The 17,083-nt window shown below is 43.8% G+C and overlaps 1 protein-coding gene across 1 annotated transcript in view; it reads left to right on the forward strand.

The window, feature by feature from the left end:
• lrp5 (low density lipoprotein receptor-related protein 5) overlaps positions 1–4,281 on the forward strand; it is a 49,172-nt gene extending 44,891 nt beyond the window's left edge. The window contains exons 25-29 of the mRNA XM_034534912.1: positions 103–213; positions 310–549; positions 881–1,023; positions 1,277–1,374; positions 1,948–4,281. Coding sequence (XP_034390803.1) covers positions 103–213; positions 310–549; positions 881–1,023; positions 1,277–1,374; positions 1,948–2,272 — 917 coding nt within the window. The 3' untranslated portion in view covers positions 2,273–4,281. The remainder of the gene's footprint in view (positions 1–102; positions 214–309; positions 550–880; positions 1,024–1,276; positions 1,375–1,947) is intronic.
• Positions 4,282–17,083: the final 12,802 nt, after the last annotated feature.

Genomic DNA, 17,083 nt, shown 5'->3' on the forward strand with positions numbered 1-17,083 from the left:
TGGGGTAAATAATCAAATGACAACAGTCTCAGCTGCATGGTTTTATGGGTAACGGCGCCATACGAGACTTCATCATTAGTAAGACAACTTGTTCTCCTCCAGCCATCTGCCCTCCAAACCAGTTCCGCTGTGGTGACAACCAGTGCATCACCAAGAAGCAACAGTGTGACAACTACTCCGACTGTCCCGACGGATCAGATGAGCTCGCCTGTGGTAAAGGCTCTGAAATATACCGGCATGCTGCAAGTGTTCTTGTGTTCAGGTCAAGTGCTCGTCCTCTGACTCGGCATCCTCTGCTCCTGCTTCTAGAGTACGTGTCTCCTCCCTCCAGCGGCATCCCCAGCGCCGGGCCCAACACCATCGGCCCGGTCATCGCCATCATCCTGCTCGTCTTCGTGATCGGCGGCGCTTACTTCGTCTGCCAGCGCGTGGTGTGTCGGCGCTACAAGGGCCCCAGTGGGACGTTTCCCCACGAGTACATCAGCGGGACGCCCCACGTGCCCCTCAACTTCATCGCCCCCAGCAGCTCGCAGCACGGCACCTTCCAAGGTGAGATGGGGGGGGCAGAAAGAAGTGGTTTATACGTGTTGAGTTGGAAGAATACGTTTCCAAATGGATCTTTGGACTGGGTTCAAATCAACAGTAGACTTAGACCTATTTCACTTCAGAATAAGAAGACATGGGATATTAATATCAGGATTAAAGCCCTCTCAAATGTCATATACAAGGTATTTCCCCTTGAAATCACATTAGTGTACGAGAAGGATGGTCATACGCATCAAAGGGTTGAACCAAACGGTATTTCAAGGGAATTATTGAGATATTATTTATTGACTATTTTCCCCTCCGGTATTCCTAAAGTGTGAACTGCTGTGTGCAGGTATTTCCTGTGGGAAGTCCATGATGAGCTCAGTCAGCCTGATGGGCAGCAGCAGCAGTGGAGCGCCTCTCTATGACAGGAACCATGTGACCGGAGCCTCGTCCAGCAGCTCATCGTCTACCAAGGGAGCCTTCTACCCCCAGGTCCACACACACACACACACACACACACACACACACACCCTTATCCTTGTACCTTCATTAAGACATAGCCTTTCCTAGCCCCTTACCCTAACCTGACCATCAAGACTAAATGCACACACACACACACACACACACACACTCACACACACACACACACACACACACACACACACACACACACACACACACACACACACACACACACAGGCGCCTCCTGTCCAGTCAGATAACACAGGTTCTTGTCTGTCTGTAGATCCTGAACCCTCCTCCGTCCCCGGCGACTGACCGCTCTCTCTACAACACAGAGATCTTCTACTCCTCCAACAGTCCGTCCACCACCAGATCATACAGGTAACCCCCCCACCCCCCCCCCCCCCCCCCCCCCACCTTGCTGGCTCAAACAATTCCCCAAGGACCCCGGAAAATGTTTGTGTTTGAAATGAGGCACAAATTAAATTAGTCCATTTATTCTCATGTGTTCACATGAGACATCTTATTGGTATTATCATCATGGGATGGCTCGAGGTGAACACAGCTATAGTCTTTATGATTTCTGTCAGTCAGCCTCTCCATTAAAAAAAAAAGATGTTTCTTCTAGTCCCAATTACTTTTTAGAGTGATTTTTTATAAAAGAATCATCTAGTTTATGTTGCTGGGAAAACATCAAACAACTGGATTTCTTTGAATTTCTCTGCAAAAACTTCGACGTTACATTAGAACACGTCGTGATAGCGTTACATGTTCAAGTCACTGTGAGGTCAGCATGAAGGGAAGGAATCACAAAGATGACGTTAGTTGTTCCAACGGTGTTTACGGTTGTCGCTCCACGGCGGATTTTGGACTTGCAGTCGGGACGAATTGAGAGTTCTATGTCTTGTGAAGAGAACCTGAACCCTGATCTAACCCTGTGTCTCCTCCCATCAGACCCTACCACCCGGTCCGCGGTGCCGCCCCGCCCACCACTCCCTGCAGCACCGACGTCTGCGACAGCGACTACACCCCTCACCACCCGCCGGCCGGGCCGCCGTCATCGGCGGGCCGCTGGAAGGCCGCGGGCCACAGCGGCCACGGCAAACACAACAAGTACTACATGGACCTGAACTCGGACTCGGACCCCTACCCTCCGCCCCCCACCCCCCGCTCCCAGTACCTGTCGGCCGAGGAGAGCTGCCCACCGTCCCCGTCCACCGAGCGCTCCTACTTCCACCTGTGCCCCCCGCCCCCCTCGCCCTGCACCGACTCCTCGTGACCCCTCCCAGCGGCCCCCGTATCCCCGTGAGGGAGGATGCAGTCCGCTCGCTACAAAAGGACCGGCCTCGTCTGGCCCCCACTTTACCAGGCAAAGAACTCACGTGCCAACTTCCAGCCCTGACCGGCTCACACTCGCTGCTTTTGTTTCAGCTGGTTAGGCTCCGCCTCCGCTCAAGGTCCCCTACGTCCTGCATCGGTCATCTCATCATTCCAGTCCCCTCGGAGCTCTCAGGGGGACCAGCATCGGATCAGCTCTACCGGGTCCTGCTCTCACTCGGCCGTTGGAAGTCTGAGACCCTCCCTGCCCCCCCGCAGGGCACGAAGCAGGAGGCAACGTGTGAATACGGGCTCTCCACCAAGACAGGGAAACCTCCTTCTCCATCAAAAGACCTCCACCTGTCCAAACTCTCAGGAGCTCCTCGCCTCCACTAAAACGGCTTCTCCTTGTTGCAGGACTGTGTCCATAGTGTTCAAGAACAAAAATCAGAGAGGATTATTTCATTCACCGCTCTGCACGGAACCACGTGAGCGAGCGACGGACAGCCGATGAGGATAAAAGAGGAAACATTGACGTGTGGAGGTCTGAGTGGACGAGCGGGCGGGTGGAACAGGGCCAAGTGTGAACACGTTTTATATCATGTTTGTTCTTCTGAAATGGTATCCCTCACATTTCAAATTGTGAATTATTTTGTCGTTGAACACGGGGGGTCGGGGGGGGGGGCTTTGAAGTGGTGGAGCTTTTCCCCAAATCAACTAAGAGACTAATCTGCCAACAATCCTTCCTTTTAATTTCCCGTGAAAGCACCGTGTGACAACAACATACCAAATGAATATCGACGTGTAAAGCTATTGTACATATGTGTAATGAAGTCAAGGATTGAGTTGTGAGAAGTGAATATGAACCTCTGCCGTCGCGTCTTTTCACCCTCGTCGTCCCGTTTACCAAAAGTATGTTTGCTGCTATCGTGTACATACTCTTATCAGTTATTATTATGACGTATAATTAAACAGAAAGCCCCACATTTCCACTCTCATACTGACAGTAGATCATGAAGCTATTTTACAGTTAATAACAAATTATTCTTATAGCGGCTTTTGTTATTCGTATTTCTGTTTGTGTGTAGATGAATTGCGTATGTGTCAGTGTGTCGTCGTGTTTGGGTTTGAAGGAGTCTTTTAGTTCAGAGCTGCAGGAATCGAACCGACGGTCTCGGTGTGCTGGAGATGCATTTGTGGTTGTTCAGAATCCGCCAGGGCTCGGATCAGACGGACGAACATGAATTTCTTTTGTAATTTACTGTTTTTTATCTTGAGTTGCATGCATACTAATAACTGAAGTACGCAAATTAAGGGACGAATGCATCAGCGGTGGCTTCTCGTTTGAACCAGTGAAGTGAACCACCTTCCAAAAATGATTAAAAAACGTCGCCACTGCAGACCTGAAGCCAAAGGGTTGATAGGGAGCTTTAGGTCTTTTTTTCAATACATGGTGCAGCATGTTTTCTTGTTTTCTTTCCCCCGCATCATTTTATATGTGGAGACCAACAGTGTCTCCAGGGTCAACCCAGCACTTAATATCATTATGTTGTAATATTATCTGCACGACGCCTGGTATCAAAAAGTGGGAAGACGTTTTATGCACTTACAAAAAAAAAGAAAGATCTCATTATTTCCCAGGAAATCAAGGAAGGAGGAGACGGTATGAGCTGTGGAGTCAACGCAGTATAAATAGAGAGAGAGACCACCAGCCGGCCTTGTTGTGACCTCGGGTCACAGTTTGAGCCACAGGACTCCACCGTCCTCCATGCTGTCAGCGACCTTTCTGGAGCTCTGAGCAACTCATTTATATGTTAAGGGCTGCAGGCCCACCTCAAACCACTGTCAGTAAAAACTCCTTAAAACCTGTATTTGTTGTCTCCGTTAAAAATGCTTTGTGTAATGTACACTTGTGACAATTTTTTTTGTATCAAAAGCATTTTTATATAATAAAGGTTCTATTTTAAGGAATTTGGTTGCGTCTGCGTGTGATCTATGAACACTGAGGTTTCCTGTTCGAGCCAACGACCTTCTGACCTTACAGAGAGAAACAAGTTCCACATGGAGAAAATATTGTCAGTACATATACAACTACTAACAATAATGAGAGCAATAATACTGATAAGACTATATGGTTGGATGGTTCAGCTGAGTCTGCCCTAATTCCTAGTTAAGAAGTTCCTAGCATTGAACCTCCATCTGGGCATGGGGACATTCTCCTTTGCAATCTTGACAAAAGATGCATAAGTTAATCAAAAATATTTGCAACTGTTGCATTCATTCTGCTTAATATGAGAATGGACTGTTTATTTAAGTAGCATACATCTGCATCACATTTGCAGTGCAGTGAAGTGAATCTCACATTTTTAAATAACTACTGACCTCTGCTGGTTTCTGGCTGCTGGTGCAAGACCAACTAAACTGCGTTTGCCCTTTAATAAATAAATAAATAAAGCTTCGTCTCGTCCGTATGTTTATTTATAGTAGAAACAATGAAACACATAAAAACCAAGACTTGTATTCAGTGTTGTTTATTGTTTTCAATATTATGTGTCAGATAATATATTTATATATATAATATAATATTATGTCCCTGGTCCCAGACCCTGTATAGGAAGCCATGTGGCCTGGTGATTTGGTATTTATTGTTTACACTATAATCACTTTACACTTTAATCCTGTACATTTCACCCCCTGTGGGACTAATACAGGATTATTTTATTTTAGCGTATCCTAAAAAAATTTATTAAAAAGTAGGGCTCGTCCGGGATTTGAACCCGGGACCTCTCGCACCCAAAGCGAGAATCATACCCCTAGACCAACGAGCCGCCATGCCGTGAAGACAGCCAGCTAACCAATTAACTGGGCCGTTCCTGTCGGCCAGCTGGTCGGTGGGTGACGTCACCCGTTGGAACAAGTAACTGAACTGTGTTGGATTTTTGCTTTAAACTGTATGTAACTATTACTATCGTCCATCTAAATATAAGTTTTCCTTTTATTCATTATTGCTACTTTTATATACTGTTATATTGTATTGTCTGATTAATTTTTTTCTATTCCATTTAAATATTTGTTTCTGCAATCCCATGTGAAGTGTGGAGCGGTCTACGACTGCATTTCATTGTATTTTAGAAGGCTAATGAAGCTAAACCTTGAACACGTAATTAAATATTGTCAATGTGTATTTGATGATTGCCTGAAACATATCATGCTAAAATACTTTAGTTACACAAATATTGCTTCATTTGGAAATATCAGGGGTACACAGACAATTCTTCAAAATAAGAGGAATATAAGCAATCCCTGATGTGTTTACAGAACGGCCCTATTAGCTGCATCTGACGTTTCCATGGCTGCACTTTGCAGTGGAGCCATAAACAGTGTGCTTCCTCTTGGGAGTTGGTGATGTGTAGCACCATATGTTAGCAATGATCAAAGTCTGTGTGTTCCCTTCACTCATGAAGTGTCACTCTCACACAAATCCTCTAAGAGTTTTTTAATCCATGAGAAGGCATCAAAACTGGACAGAAGGTTGGACAAAGAGGTTTTAAAATTGATTTGGATTTAACTTAAATGGAAAGGGAGGATCAAAATACCCAAATACCCAAATCGGGTTTCATTGGCGAACTCAGGGTGTCTGTGTTGAAGGGGTGAACAAATAAATAAAAAGGGCACCATGGTTTTCTCACATGTTGTCTTCTCCACTGGAAGTTTATCCAGAGGGCCCGTTGTCTTGTGTTCTCCACTGGAAGGTTATCCAGAGGGCCCGTTGTCTTGTGTTCTCCACTGGAAGGTTATCCAGAGGGCCCTTTGTCTTGTGTTCTCCACTGGAAGTTTATCCAGAGGGCCCTTTGTCATGTGTTCTCCACTGGAAGTTTATCCAGAGGGCCCTTTGTCATGTGTTCTCCACTGGAAGTTTATCCAGAGGGCCCGTTGTCTTGTGTTCTCCACTGGAAGGTTATCCAGAGGGCCCTTTGTCTTGTCTTCTCCACTGGAAGGTTATCCAGAGGGCTCTTTGTCTTGTCTTCTCCACTGGAAGGTTATCCAGAGGGCTCTTTGTCTTGTCTTCTCCACTGGAAGGTTATCCAGAGGGCCCTTTGTCATGTGTTCTCCACTGGAAGGTTATCCAGAGGGCCCTTTGTCTTGTGTTCTCCACTGGAAGGTTATCCAGAGGGCCCTTTGTCATGTCTTCTCCACTGGAAGAGCCTCCTAGAGGACACATTGTTAAGTTTACTCGACTGGAAGGGGACCCCAGAAGCCACTTTATTATTTCTTTTCATTTGCAGAGGCACAGTCTACTTCCAGAGTTAGAGAGGGATGCACACACCAGTCAGTGTGTGTCGGGCCGTTAACAGTGCCGCCATTATTCGGGGTAAGGGTGCCCACACCATCGTGGCATGGACGATCACAGACGCTAGCTCCATGAGGCCGGAGGAAGAGGAGACATGAAAGATGGGATGGTGCCTGGATGGGTGTAACAGAGAAAAAGGTCATAAATACACATGACATGTGTGAGCTTGTCCCGAGTGTGTTGTCTTTGCTCACTCCTCTTTGTGCTCCTCTTTAAAAGCTAAGGAGGCATGATATTTATACAGGACTACGGAGGTGGACTAGTCCGTCTCCCATGTCCAGCTCCCTCTTTACCGTGGTAGTCTGGTTCAAGAGCCGCATGCCAGGGCAGCAACTAACCTCCTAATCTCACAGACGCACCTTGTAAATAAGGCAGTAAAAACAGAGAGAAACTTTTGAATCCTAACACATGTAAAAAAAGAAGTAACCACTGTAGCATCTTCACTCGCCTCATGCTGAGGTGTTTAAAGAAAACCCTAAATATACACACTAATTTGGGTACAAAGGGGATATGGTGGGATACACTGGATGACCTCACCTTAGATGCCAAAGGACCTTCAACAAAGTAAGTACAAGCTACAACACATCAGCCCCATATAGCAGCAAATGGATAGTTCAATAAAACCCTCGTCGTAAACATGGAATGCCATCCCTGTGGAGCCTGATATCTGGCCTCATGGCGGCCCAGAGGGGGAATGACCCCCAAAGTCACTTCCTGCTGCAGACGTTCCCCGGCCATTTGGACAAGCAACACCCCTGCGTGGCCGGTTTTCTCACCTCCAGGCCGCTAGCAGCTCTCTGTGACTGTCTTCCATGAGGTGAGGGAGGAATTTCCCAATTCCTTCCCCCCGGTGTCCAGCAGTAGTAATGATGCCCTCAGGCACAAGCTCTGTGTGTGTGTGTGTGTGTGTGTGTGTGTGTGTGTGTGTGTGTGTGTGTGTGAACAAGCTCCATACAAAGACAAACAGAGGCCTATTGGCTTTCTATGGTTTGGCTCAGTCAATTGTGTGTCCAGAGCACCAAAGCTAAAGGCAATTTCCACTTTCTAACTAAAATAACCAAATAAATCTTACACAATCTGAGTATGTTCTACCGATACAAACTAGCGTGTTCTTGTGTAGTATTATCCGTATATATGCAGCATATTGTAATGTTACGGTTTGTCAGCCGTGTGTTTAGTTTCAATAGAAAGAAAGTTGTACTGTTAAAGCCCCATACCACTACGAATGTATCTACAAACAGCATCAAAGCCTGATATATTTATATATATATATATATATATATATATATATATATATATATATATATATATATATATGGAACAAACATGAACACTTGATGAACACAACGTTAGCTTTTTGTCTTCATTTTTCAAAAATCCAGACTTTGAAATCCAGACCCTGACTCACGACCGATCAGAACAAATGCTTTGGCCTTTTCTTTCTCTAATGTCCGGCCATGCATAAGCATTGGATGTTGGACAGTTCAGTTGGTTTCCTGTATTTTCATATCCTAGTTGTGGTCAACCGGGGTTGTAAGAGGGGTTCTTCTCCCAACGAGCTCCTGCTACATGCTCATGAACAGAACCCAAAGGCGGGCCTTCTAAAAGGTGCAATGAATCCACAAGGTGCCACTCCAGAGTGTAACGAAGCAAAACTAAATGGGAAGTTCAAGCGGATTCGAGGAAGCCCTCTGTTGCACACAGGAGAGCGAGCTTGTCCAGGTGAAGTGGGGAACTTTCCAGTGCAGGTTGTCCAGCTGGTGGACAGGTGCTGAGGGCAGAACAGAGGCCGGGAAGAGGTGGAGACCGGCTCTACGACTTCTACAACTTTTTTTCTTCCCCCTTTATCCCCCTTTATCCTCTCTGTGTGCCTGCCGCTCTGTAATTACACCAGCTGCCTGGAACCTGTGGGTCTATTCTCTCTCTCTCTCTCTCTCTCTCTCTCTGTTGAGATCTCGTTCTCTTCTCCTAAAGTTCTTTCAATGCCCCCCCCCCCCCCCCCCCCCCCCCCCCACACACACACACACACACACACACACACACACTAAAAGGTGTTGCACCTGCCAAGTGACCACACACCGGAGTTGGATTGCAGCTGTACGTGAATGTGATATCTTTGATGTGTGCGCTCGGTCAACTCTGTACATCGATATCAGTATTGGCTCTCAAAAAAAATATCGGTCAAATCTTGAAATCAGTGGGTGAATTCCTTTTTTCTCAGATTTTTCATGTTATATTGAAGATAGTATTTATAATTGCCCTGCGCCACAATTTATTCCTGATGTACTCTGAGGGAAATAACACGTGGCTTGGACATGACACACTCCTGCACACCTGAACACCGGTGCATGTGATTTGCACCAGGTGGATCTCTGCCTCATCCAATATACTGTAAATAAAGATAAGGCTGTACAAACATAAACTGTGTCTTAATATACAGTTTATAGTTCATACGGTCACTGAACCGTAGCTAGCTTAGCAACAACTCCACTGACTAAAGTTAGCCAGCACAGTCGAAGTGCCGTGTGCGTTTCATATCCAGACTCAAATAACGTTTCTAAAACTCAAATCCCAATCAATAGAACTTTCCTCAATTTGATCAGAAATGAATTCATAGAGATATTATGGTTCACTGCGTCCTTCTAGCCGATCAGCTAACATGGTGCTAACGTAGCAGCTAGGTGGCTCTCATGCAACAATGCTCGGCTCGCAGTTGTGTGTAGTTTTGTACATTTAGAGGAAATGGAAGTATGTACAACCTATGGTTAGGGTTGCAAAGGGGCGGAAAGTTTCCGGTAAATTTCGGAAAGTTTCCACAGGAATTTTGGGAATTTTGAAAGAAAAAAGTTAATTTGCAAAAACATATAACAGGTAACTTAAGTGTAGTTGAGAACAAGACTATGCACGCCGAGCTCAGCTGGACCCTGAATGCAGCTGGTTGGGAACATTGTCTGACAGAAACATAAACATAAAACGTTCTGTTGTTGTTGAACGTCTTTGTCATCAGTTCATTTTTAGTTCAACTAGCTCATTTTTTGGAGCTGTGAACTTAGTTCAAAGTTTTGAATTATGAACTATGAACTGAACTAGTTCATTTTAAAATATGTGAACTATGAACTGAACCAGTTCATGTAGAAAGTGAACTTTCCCAACATGTGTGTCATTAGCATATTGATTACTTGGTAAACTGAAGCCATGTTCATTTTAATACCAAGTTTATTTATATACAGTAGACTTTACAGCAGTGAGGAGGACGTTGATGAGGTCCAGGAAGAAAACATTTAGACCTGAAAGGATTCAGGGAAAAACACAACAAAAAATGTGTGTTGGGGGGTGGTGATCAAAGGGAATACACCTTTTTTATTCAACGTTCATGTTTTTGTTGTTCGATGAAAGAATAAAGTTCTACTCACAAAATGTCCAAAAATTTTATTTTTAAAAGTTGTATTATAAATGTTTGCATGCATGTCTGCTTATGACAAGGTACATACAGTTAAATTACCCCAAAATGTCCCGTTAATTCCCGTTAATTCCCGTATATTCCCGTTTATTCCCGTTTATTCCCGTTAATTCCCGTTAATTCCCATTTATTCCCGTTTATTCCCGTTTATTCCCATTAATTCCCGTTAATTCCTGTATATTCGCGTTTATTCCCGTTTATTCCCGTTTATTCCCGTTAATTCCCGTTTATTCCCGTTTATTCCCGTTAATTCCCGTTTATTCCCGTATATTCCCGTTTATTCCCGTTTATTCCCGTTTATTCCCGTTAATTCCCGTTTATTCCCGTTTATTCCCGTTTATTCCCGTTTATTCCTGTTTATTCCCATTAATTCCCGTTAATTCCCGTATATTCCCGTTTATTCCCGTTTATTCCCGTTAATTCCCGTATATTCCCGTTTATTCCTGTTAATTCCCATATATTCCCGTTAATTCCCATGGAAAGTTTCCAACTTTGAATATTCCCGGAATTTTGCAACCCTGCCTATGGTCTTCCCTTACAATTGTGGAGCAAACAACTTGTCGGTGGTTTATCCCTTCCGTGCACATCGTTATAATAACCAATAGAAATAATAGGCAAAACTGTGAGAATACAATCCAAGTTGTAATTAGACAGAATATTCCTTTCAGTAAAAGACCTTTTTCACACATTCTAAATAAATTCCCTAAATTGTTCCGCTGGTCGTTTTTTCCTTTGATGTATTTCTGCTATCCGTTCACACGCCTACATCGATGAACATCTCTCCCCATAAGTCTATTGTTGGCATATATGCCACTGAAGAGGGCCTGACCTGGAACTTGTATGGTGTCATGGAGGGAGGGAGGGCCTGACTTGTATCCTGTCAAAGCAGAGAGGGAGGATGAAGGCAGATCACATGTTTCCCACAGAATCGGCACATATGGTGGGAACTATCTGAAACTCATTATTAGGACTTGCAAGGTCGATGGGACAGAGGGCTGCTGGAGTTTACATCACTCTCATGTTTCCCTCCTGAAGGAAAGCAGTTTAGCAGACCAGGTCCTTTACAGACGGCATGCTCACGTCTCCTAAAAGGAATGTTTCAAATGGGGAAGAACACCAGAGCAAATATATGTCTTTCAGTTAAAAGTAGATTACTCCTTTGTAAGTGATAAATGCAACAACATTAAAGAAGCTATAAACAAAATACAAAGTCTGGGTTGGTTACACACACCTACACTCACCTCCGAAGTCACAAGCAAATATGTTGGCCGAGCCAAAATAATAATAAAATGGCGGTTTGCAATTTTATTGCTGTGAATGTTGTATAGAGAACCTCTAAGTAAAGCAGACTCCTCTGGTTGTATAGAAGTCTATGCTTCATGTGTTAAAGCTGCATTCTCTCTCCTGACCACCAGGGGGCGACTCCTCTGGTTGTATAGAAGTCTATGCTTCATGTGTTAAAGCTGCATTCTCTCTCCTGACCACCAGGGGGCGACTCCTCTGGTTGTATAGAAGTCTATGCTTCATGTGTTAAAGCTGCATTCTCTCTCCTGACCACCAGGGGGCGACTCCTCTGGTTGTATAGAAGTCTATATAAATGACTCTACTTCTCTTGATTTATTCCCTCAGTAAACATTGTTAACATTAGTTTTTGGTCTCAATCTCTAGTTTCAAGTCTTCTTCAATACAGCGTGATGTTCATTTAGTGAATTATGGTCATTTAGAGTCAAACAAACCATAAAGCAGGGGATGCTTTAGGGCCATGGCTCAGTACTTGAAGTGGAGAAGTGCCAGTACTCCCTTTATTCACATGTTGGGGCTGGTATCTGCAAATCTATGTCAGTTGTGATTTCAATTCAATTCAATTTATTTTGTATCGCCGAAATTCACAAATTACAAATTAGCCTCAAAATGTGTCTCTACAATCTGTACACATACGACATCCCTGACCTTTGACCTCACATCGAATCAGGAAAAACTCCCCAAAAATAACCTTTGACAGGGAAAAAAGTGAAGAAACCTTCAGGAGAGCAACAGAGGAGGATCCCTCTCCCCGGATGGTAAGAAGAATAGATGTCATGTGACCAGAAGTTACAACACAGTCAATGAATATGACATAAATTATATATATAATGAGAGTGGTAGGCATGATTTCGTTGCTATATTATTATACTTGTGCTATGCATCTTCTTTCGTAGGCCTGGAATCTCCCCCAGCCAGACAGACAGGTATGCAGAGCTGAGGCGTGGGAGCGTTTCATTCAGGTTGTAGGAGCGTCCCAGGCAGCAGGATGGAGACACATTCTGAATCTCTACGGTGACGAAAAGAAACCTTTTTGACTGAAATATACAATTTTAGATCATACTCTAGATAGCGCCCCAAAAGCTAAAAGACTAAACTTGATATCGTTGAACAATCATTTTTAAATGTACATTTATTCCAGCGGTCGTCTGAACATTTAATTCCCTGTCAAATCATATCGCGGAAATCAAGGCAGATCCAGAAAGCCTTTGAATAATGTTTCATTAACTATATTTGTTCACAAATAAATGTCAGCACCCACATTATCACCCACAGGGCGGTGCCGTGCGTCAGCTGGGCCAGTACTTTGTGATTGACAGGTCTCTACCATCATGTTTAACCCTTTCACAGTGTGTTTTCAGTTGTAACATTGTTGGTAGCCTAAAGATGTTTTATTAGCATTGGGTTGCACTGAGCTCCTCCATCTCGTGTCACGTATGGTCACAACAGACAATTCTAAGAGGCTTCTAGATGACATTTACGTCTGGAAACTAGGACTTCCCAGTTCGAATGGAACGCAGCATTAGTTTACAACCTGTGACAGAAGTACTACTCTCCATACGGGCCAAATCCTCCTCAGACTGATCATCCATAAACCTTGCACCGCTGTCACTTTACCCTTTACAGACACTGGATGCACTTTCATTTTTATTAAATTTTTTACATTTTCATTTTATTATTTAAATTCTTAAATGTAATGTGTCCTGCTATTTTATTTTATTGTATTGTATATCTGTAAAAAAGACATTTCCCCCTAGGGATGAAGAGTAAAATCTAATCCAATACAAACTCCACCTGTGGAGGACGGCCGTGAGGCGCAGTGCAAAGCTCCAGTAAAAGCTATTAGGTGACGCTGGTGCCATCAGTCCACTTGGCACTCAGACTTTGAGCTGGTCCTCACCAGGACCTGCCATCCACAGACCTCCTCCTTTGGGCTGATGAAGCTGGTGGTGACAATGTGAGGATGCAGCAGCTCATGTAGGTCAATCAAAGATTCCTTCTTCAATCCACATCACTGTTATAGTATTTATGGCAACCAAATAAAAGTATTACAGAGTGTGAAATTCTTACGTGTATTACTGTATGAAAGGATGTCCCAGATATGTTTTGTACTGTATTCATTTTCAACGGAAACCAGAAGGCCATCCTCTCCATGTCAGGCGTGAAGGACATTGAGCCTGCTGTGTGTGACAGCGCTCCTCCTTCACACCGTCTGTAGACACAAAGCTGTCCCGGCAGACGTCACTTCATCACTTCAGTGTTGATGACTGAAGTCCGGGGGAGGGGAGGTTGTCAATGAACCCCCATCAGCTCCGACAGCATGGCTTCAAGCATACTAAGGTCCCTAAACAAAGGAATAGTACATTAGAGAGCAACACCATGTCCAGAACTGGATATAAGACGTGGACCTACTCATCGTGATGTCGCCTATTGGTTTGTGGACTGATGTTTTGAAGCCTTGAGTGTGGGCGATTTCGCTGTCGCCATCTTGGAATAAGGCCATTGCCATATTGTTTTTTCCATAACTAATGGACAAAAGTTACCATATTTTGAATGAGGACGAGTGACACTATACAACGGGTAGAGGCAGGACCTGTCAATCACAGTAGCCCGCCCTGCTTTATGGTCTGTTTGACTCTAAATTACCATAATTTACTAAATGAACATCATTCTGTATTGAAGAAGACTTGAAACTAGAGATTGAGACCAAAAACTAATGTTTACAATGTTTACTGAGGGAATACATCAAGAGCCGAAGGTTGCAGCCTCTATTCACTTGAATATACAGAACATTGTTTATATGCCTGGTAAAGACAGTTTCTTACAAAACTGAGCTTTTCTAAAACAGTTTTCAGCGTGTATAAATCATTATGTCTCAGTGTGTACGGGGAATCTGTCAGGCAACGTAGTAAAACCATCACCGGGCTGTCCCACGCCTCGCCGGATGTTAGCTGTGGTGCCATTTTGTTTGCTAGCTTACTGAAAAGAGGACTTTGAAGAAGAGATTTAGCAGATGTTCTTTTGGTGTTTCACAGCAGACAGGTTGTTGTAGTGGAAGCGTAGATTAAGCTTCGGGAAGACTCGATATAAGACTCGAGGAATGAAATAATGCAAAACGTTGACTCCCAGCTGACTTTTAATTGTAATAGAGCTAGGTTAGCTTCTGGTCTTTGTGCTAAGCTAGGCTAAGCACATCTCTCACTTGTACAAAACGCGTTAAACTGATATTAATCCTAATTGTGTGGCAACTGTTTCCAAATATGTGGAGGGCGGGACACACAGAGATTAATTTAGTGTGTTAGGCTCTCAGGGATATTTCAGGCCAATACATGCCCTTTTTTTGACCTGAATTGATTTGAATAATATGTTTTCAGTTAATTCTCAACCCTGGAAGTTGTAGTTAATGAATCAAACAAACAGATCACGGTTTGCTCAAGAAGCAGGTAAGTTCAGGTGATTTCTTGTTGTGAATAGTTGCATGATATTTGTCCCTCATATTTTGGAAATGCACATGAATAATATAGATTCCAGTGACGATCAAAAAGCTGACCTAGAAACTTGTTGTCATAGCCGGTTATCCATGAGCGAAACATTTACTGTCTTTAAAAATGGACGAGAAGGCTACGAAATTCCACACGGATACAGTATTACTAAGCCTTACCATAAAAGCAGATGGGCGAGAGAAAAAAATAGCACAAGATAGATCTCTATTGAGATGTAAAGCAGGAAAAGATTTCCCCAATACATCCCACAATAAGCTGTCCTGATTTACTGAATGGACCAGATGTCCCCCGCGGTGCACAGCAGAGCAGCTGGTGCTTTAGACTGGAAGTGTGTCATCTTACTGTATCTGAAATAAATAAAGCGCCGGCATGTTTTTCCTCTTCCCCCATGGATTAGATGACGAGGCAGGGACACAATACAAAAGTTTTGTACCGAAACATACCGATGATGTTGCTATAGTTACAGCCTTACTGGCCTCAGTGGTGGTAAGTGTGAAGCTTGCCCTGAGGGTGGCACTAGAGGAAGTGTCATGGTGTCATTAGAAGCAGGCGGGGAGCATTCATAAGATTGGGAGCATGAATATCAGTGTCTTTTATTCATAGTGTATATCTGGACATGTTGTTGAGGTTTCCTCTGGCTTCTATCTTAGTCATGTGTTACACATCCATCACTTAATGCTGTCCTTGTTCTCACCTGTCTGTTTCTGTGTACTCTGAGAGCAATGCACACACACACCTGGCCTATAGAGCTGATTCTGAGATGTTACATGCAGTATGATTCATTCTTGGCCACCACTATGGTGCAGCAGTGCTGACTGACAGCTGCCTGACAACAGGGATGAGAGGGGTCAGATAACAAGTTGTGATTGCTAATAAGTGATACTGAAAGTAAAAGTATTTTTCTTATCTTGCAACTTCTTACAGTCGTTATCTGATCCGGTTTGTTCAAAAACGCCGCTGTTACTCTTTAACTCAGATAGGACTTTGATATCCACATCTAGTCTAGATTTGTATCAAACCTGTCAAAAGTCAGTATCAGTATGAGTTTATTATCTCCAAACAGGCTGTTTTGAACATAAAGAGGCCATCATTTGCCGGCTTTGAAGGTGAATGTCAAATAAAGTGGCACAGAAACACTGAACCCCTCGTAGATTTACAGAGAGAATAAAGTGTCTTGTCACTTCGACAAGTCGTCCAGTCAGACGCCTTGATGTGCAGCCAGTAGTCAGCATTTATTGTGTTCATCCAAAATGGGGACACAATGGGAATAATGGATGCTGTGGTCGGTCGACATGCTTCTGGGGCATTTCTATGAATAGCGACTCAACGCCACATTCAGATCAAGTGTTGGATGCTATCGGTCTCTGCAGATGAGGACGCTCCACTGTGATGTAATCCCTCACAATATTTTGTGCCTTCTGTTTTTAATACTAATCCAAGGATATTCTGAGGAGTGTAATTACTGCACTCTCGAAAATGATGCGACTACACAAAGATGGCGCTTCACCATCGAAGAAAGAAGGCAAACTGAAACGGTTCAGTCGAGTTCATGGCATATAATTAAATGTAAATGCATCCATCCGTCAGCAGCTAACTACAGTGTCAGTTTTGGACAAGTTTAAACTGATATTCACCATTCTTACCACACGCTCACTTGTGAGGCTTCAAATACATCAAAAGATAACAAAGTCTAAAAAAAAGACAAATTTAAACTCTTAAAACTTTTACGAAACTTTCCACTTTGACATCCAGCTGTAAATCAATTATTAGATCCATGATGTGTGAAATGCAAATAACCATAATGTGATGAACAAAGCATCATTTGGCCTACTTCATTGAACAGTCTGTGTGTGTGTGTGTGTGTACACATCGCATACTCCATTGTTCAGTGAAATCTGTCTGGACCGTATTGTCCTTATGTGATGGTATTGTTGCCGGTATTGTTTGAGCCAGTCAGTTTGTGCCGAGTTCCTGTGCATCTCGACGGCCATTATGCGGCTGGAGGCCGGAGCCCCATGTCAGATCGATCGAAGCGTAGGGGAAACAAAGAGACAGCACAGCTTGGCTTGAAGCATGGGGTAATCGGCTGAGAGAAAAAAGAAGAAAGATGATGGGTATGAGAAAACCAGAATGCTTGAGCTGCATACAGGCATCATA

This window comes from Cyclopterus lumpus, chromosome 6 (genome assembly GCF_009769545.1).
Source record: "Cyclopterus lumpus isolate fCycLum1 chromosome 6, fCycLum1.pri, whole genome shotgun sequence".
Lineage (NCBI taxonomy): Eukaryota > Metazoa > Chordata > Actinopteri > Perciformes > Cyclopteridae > Cyclopterus > Cyclopterus lumpus.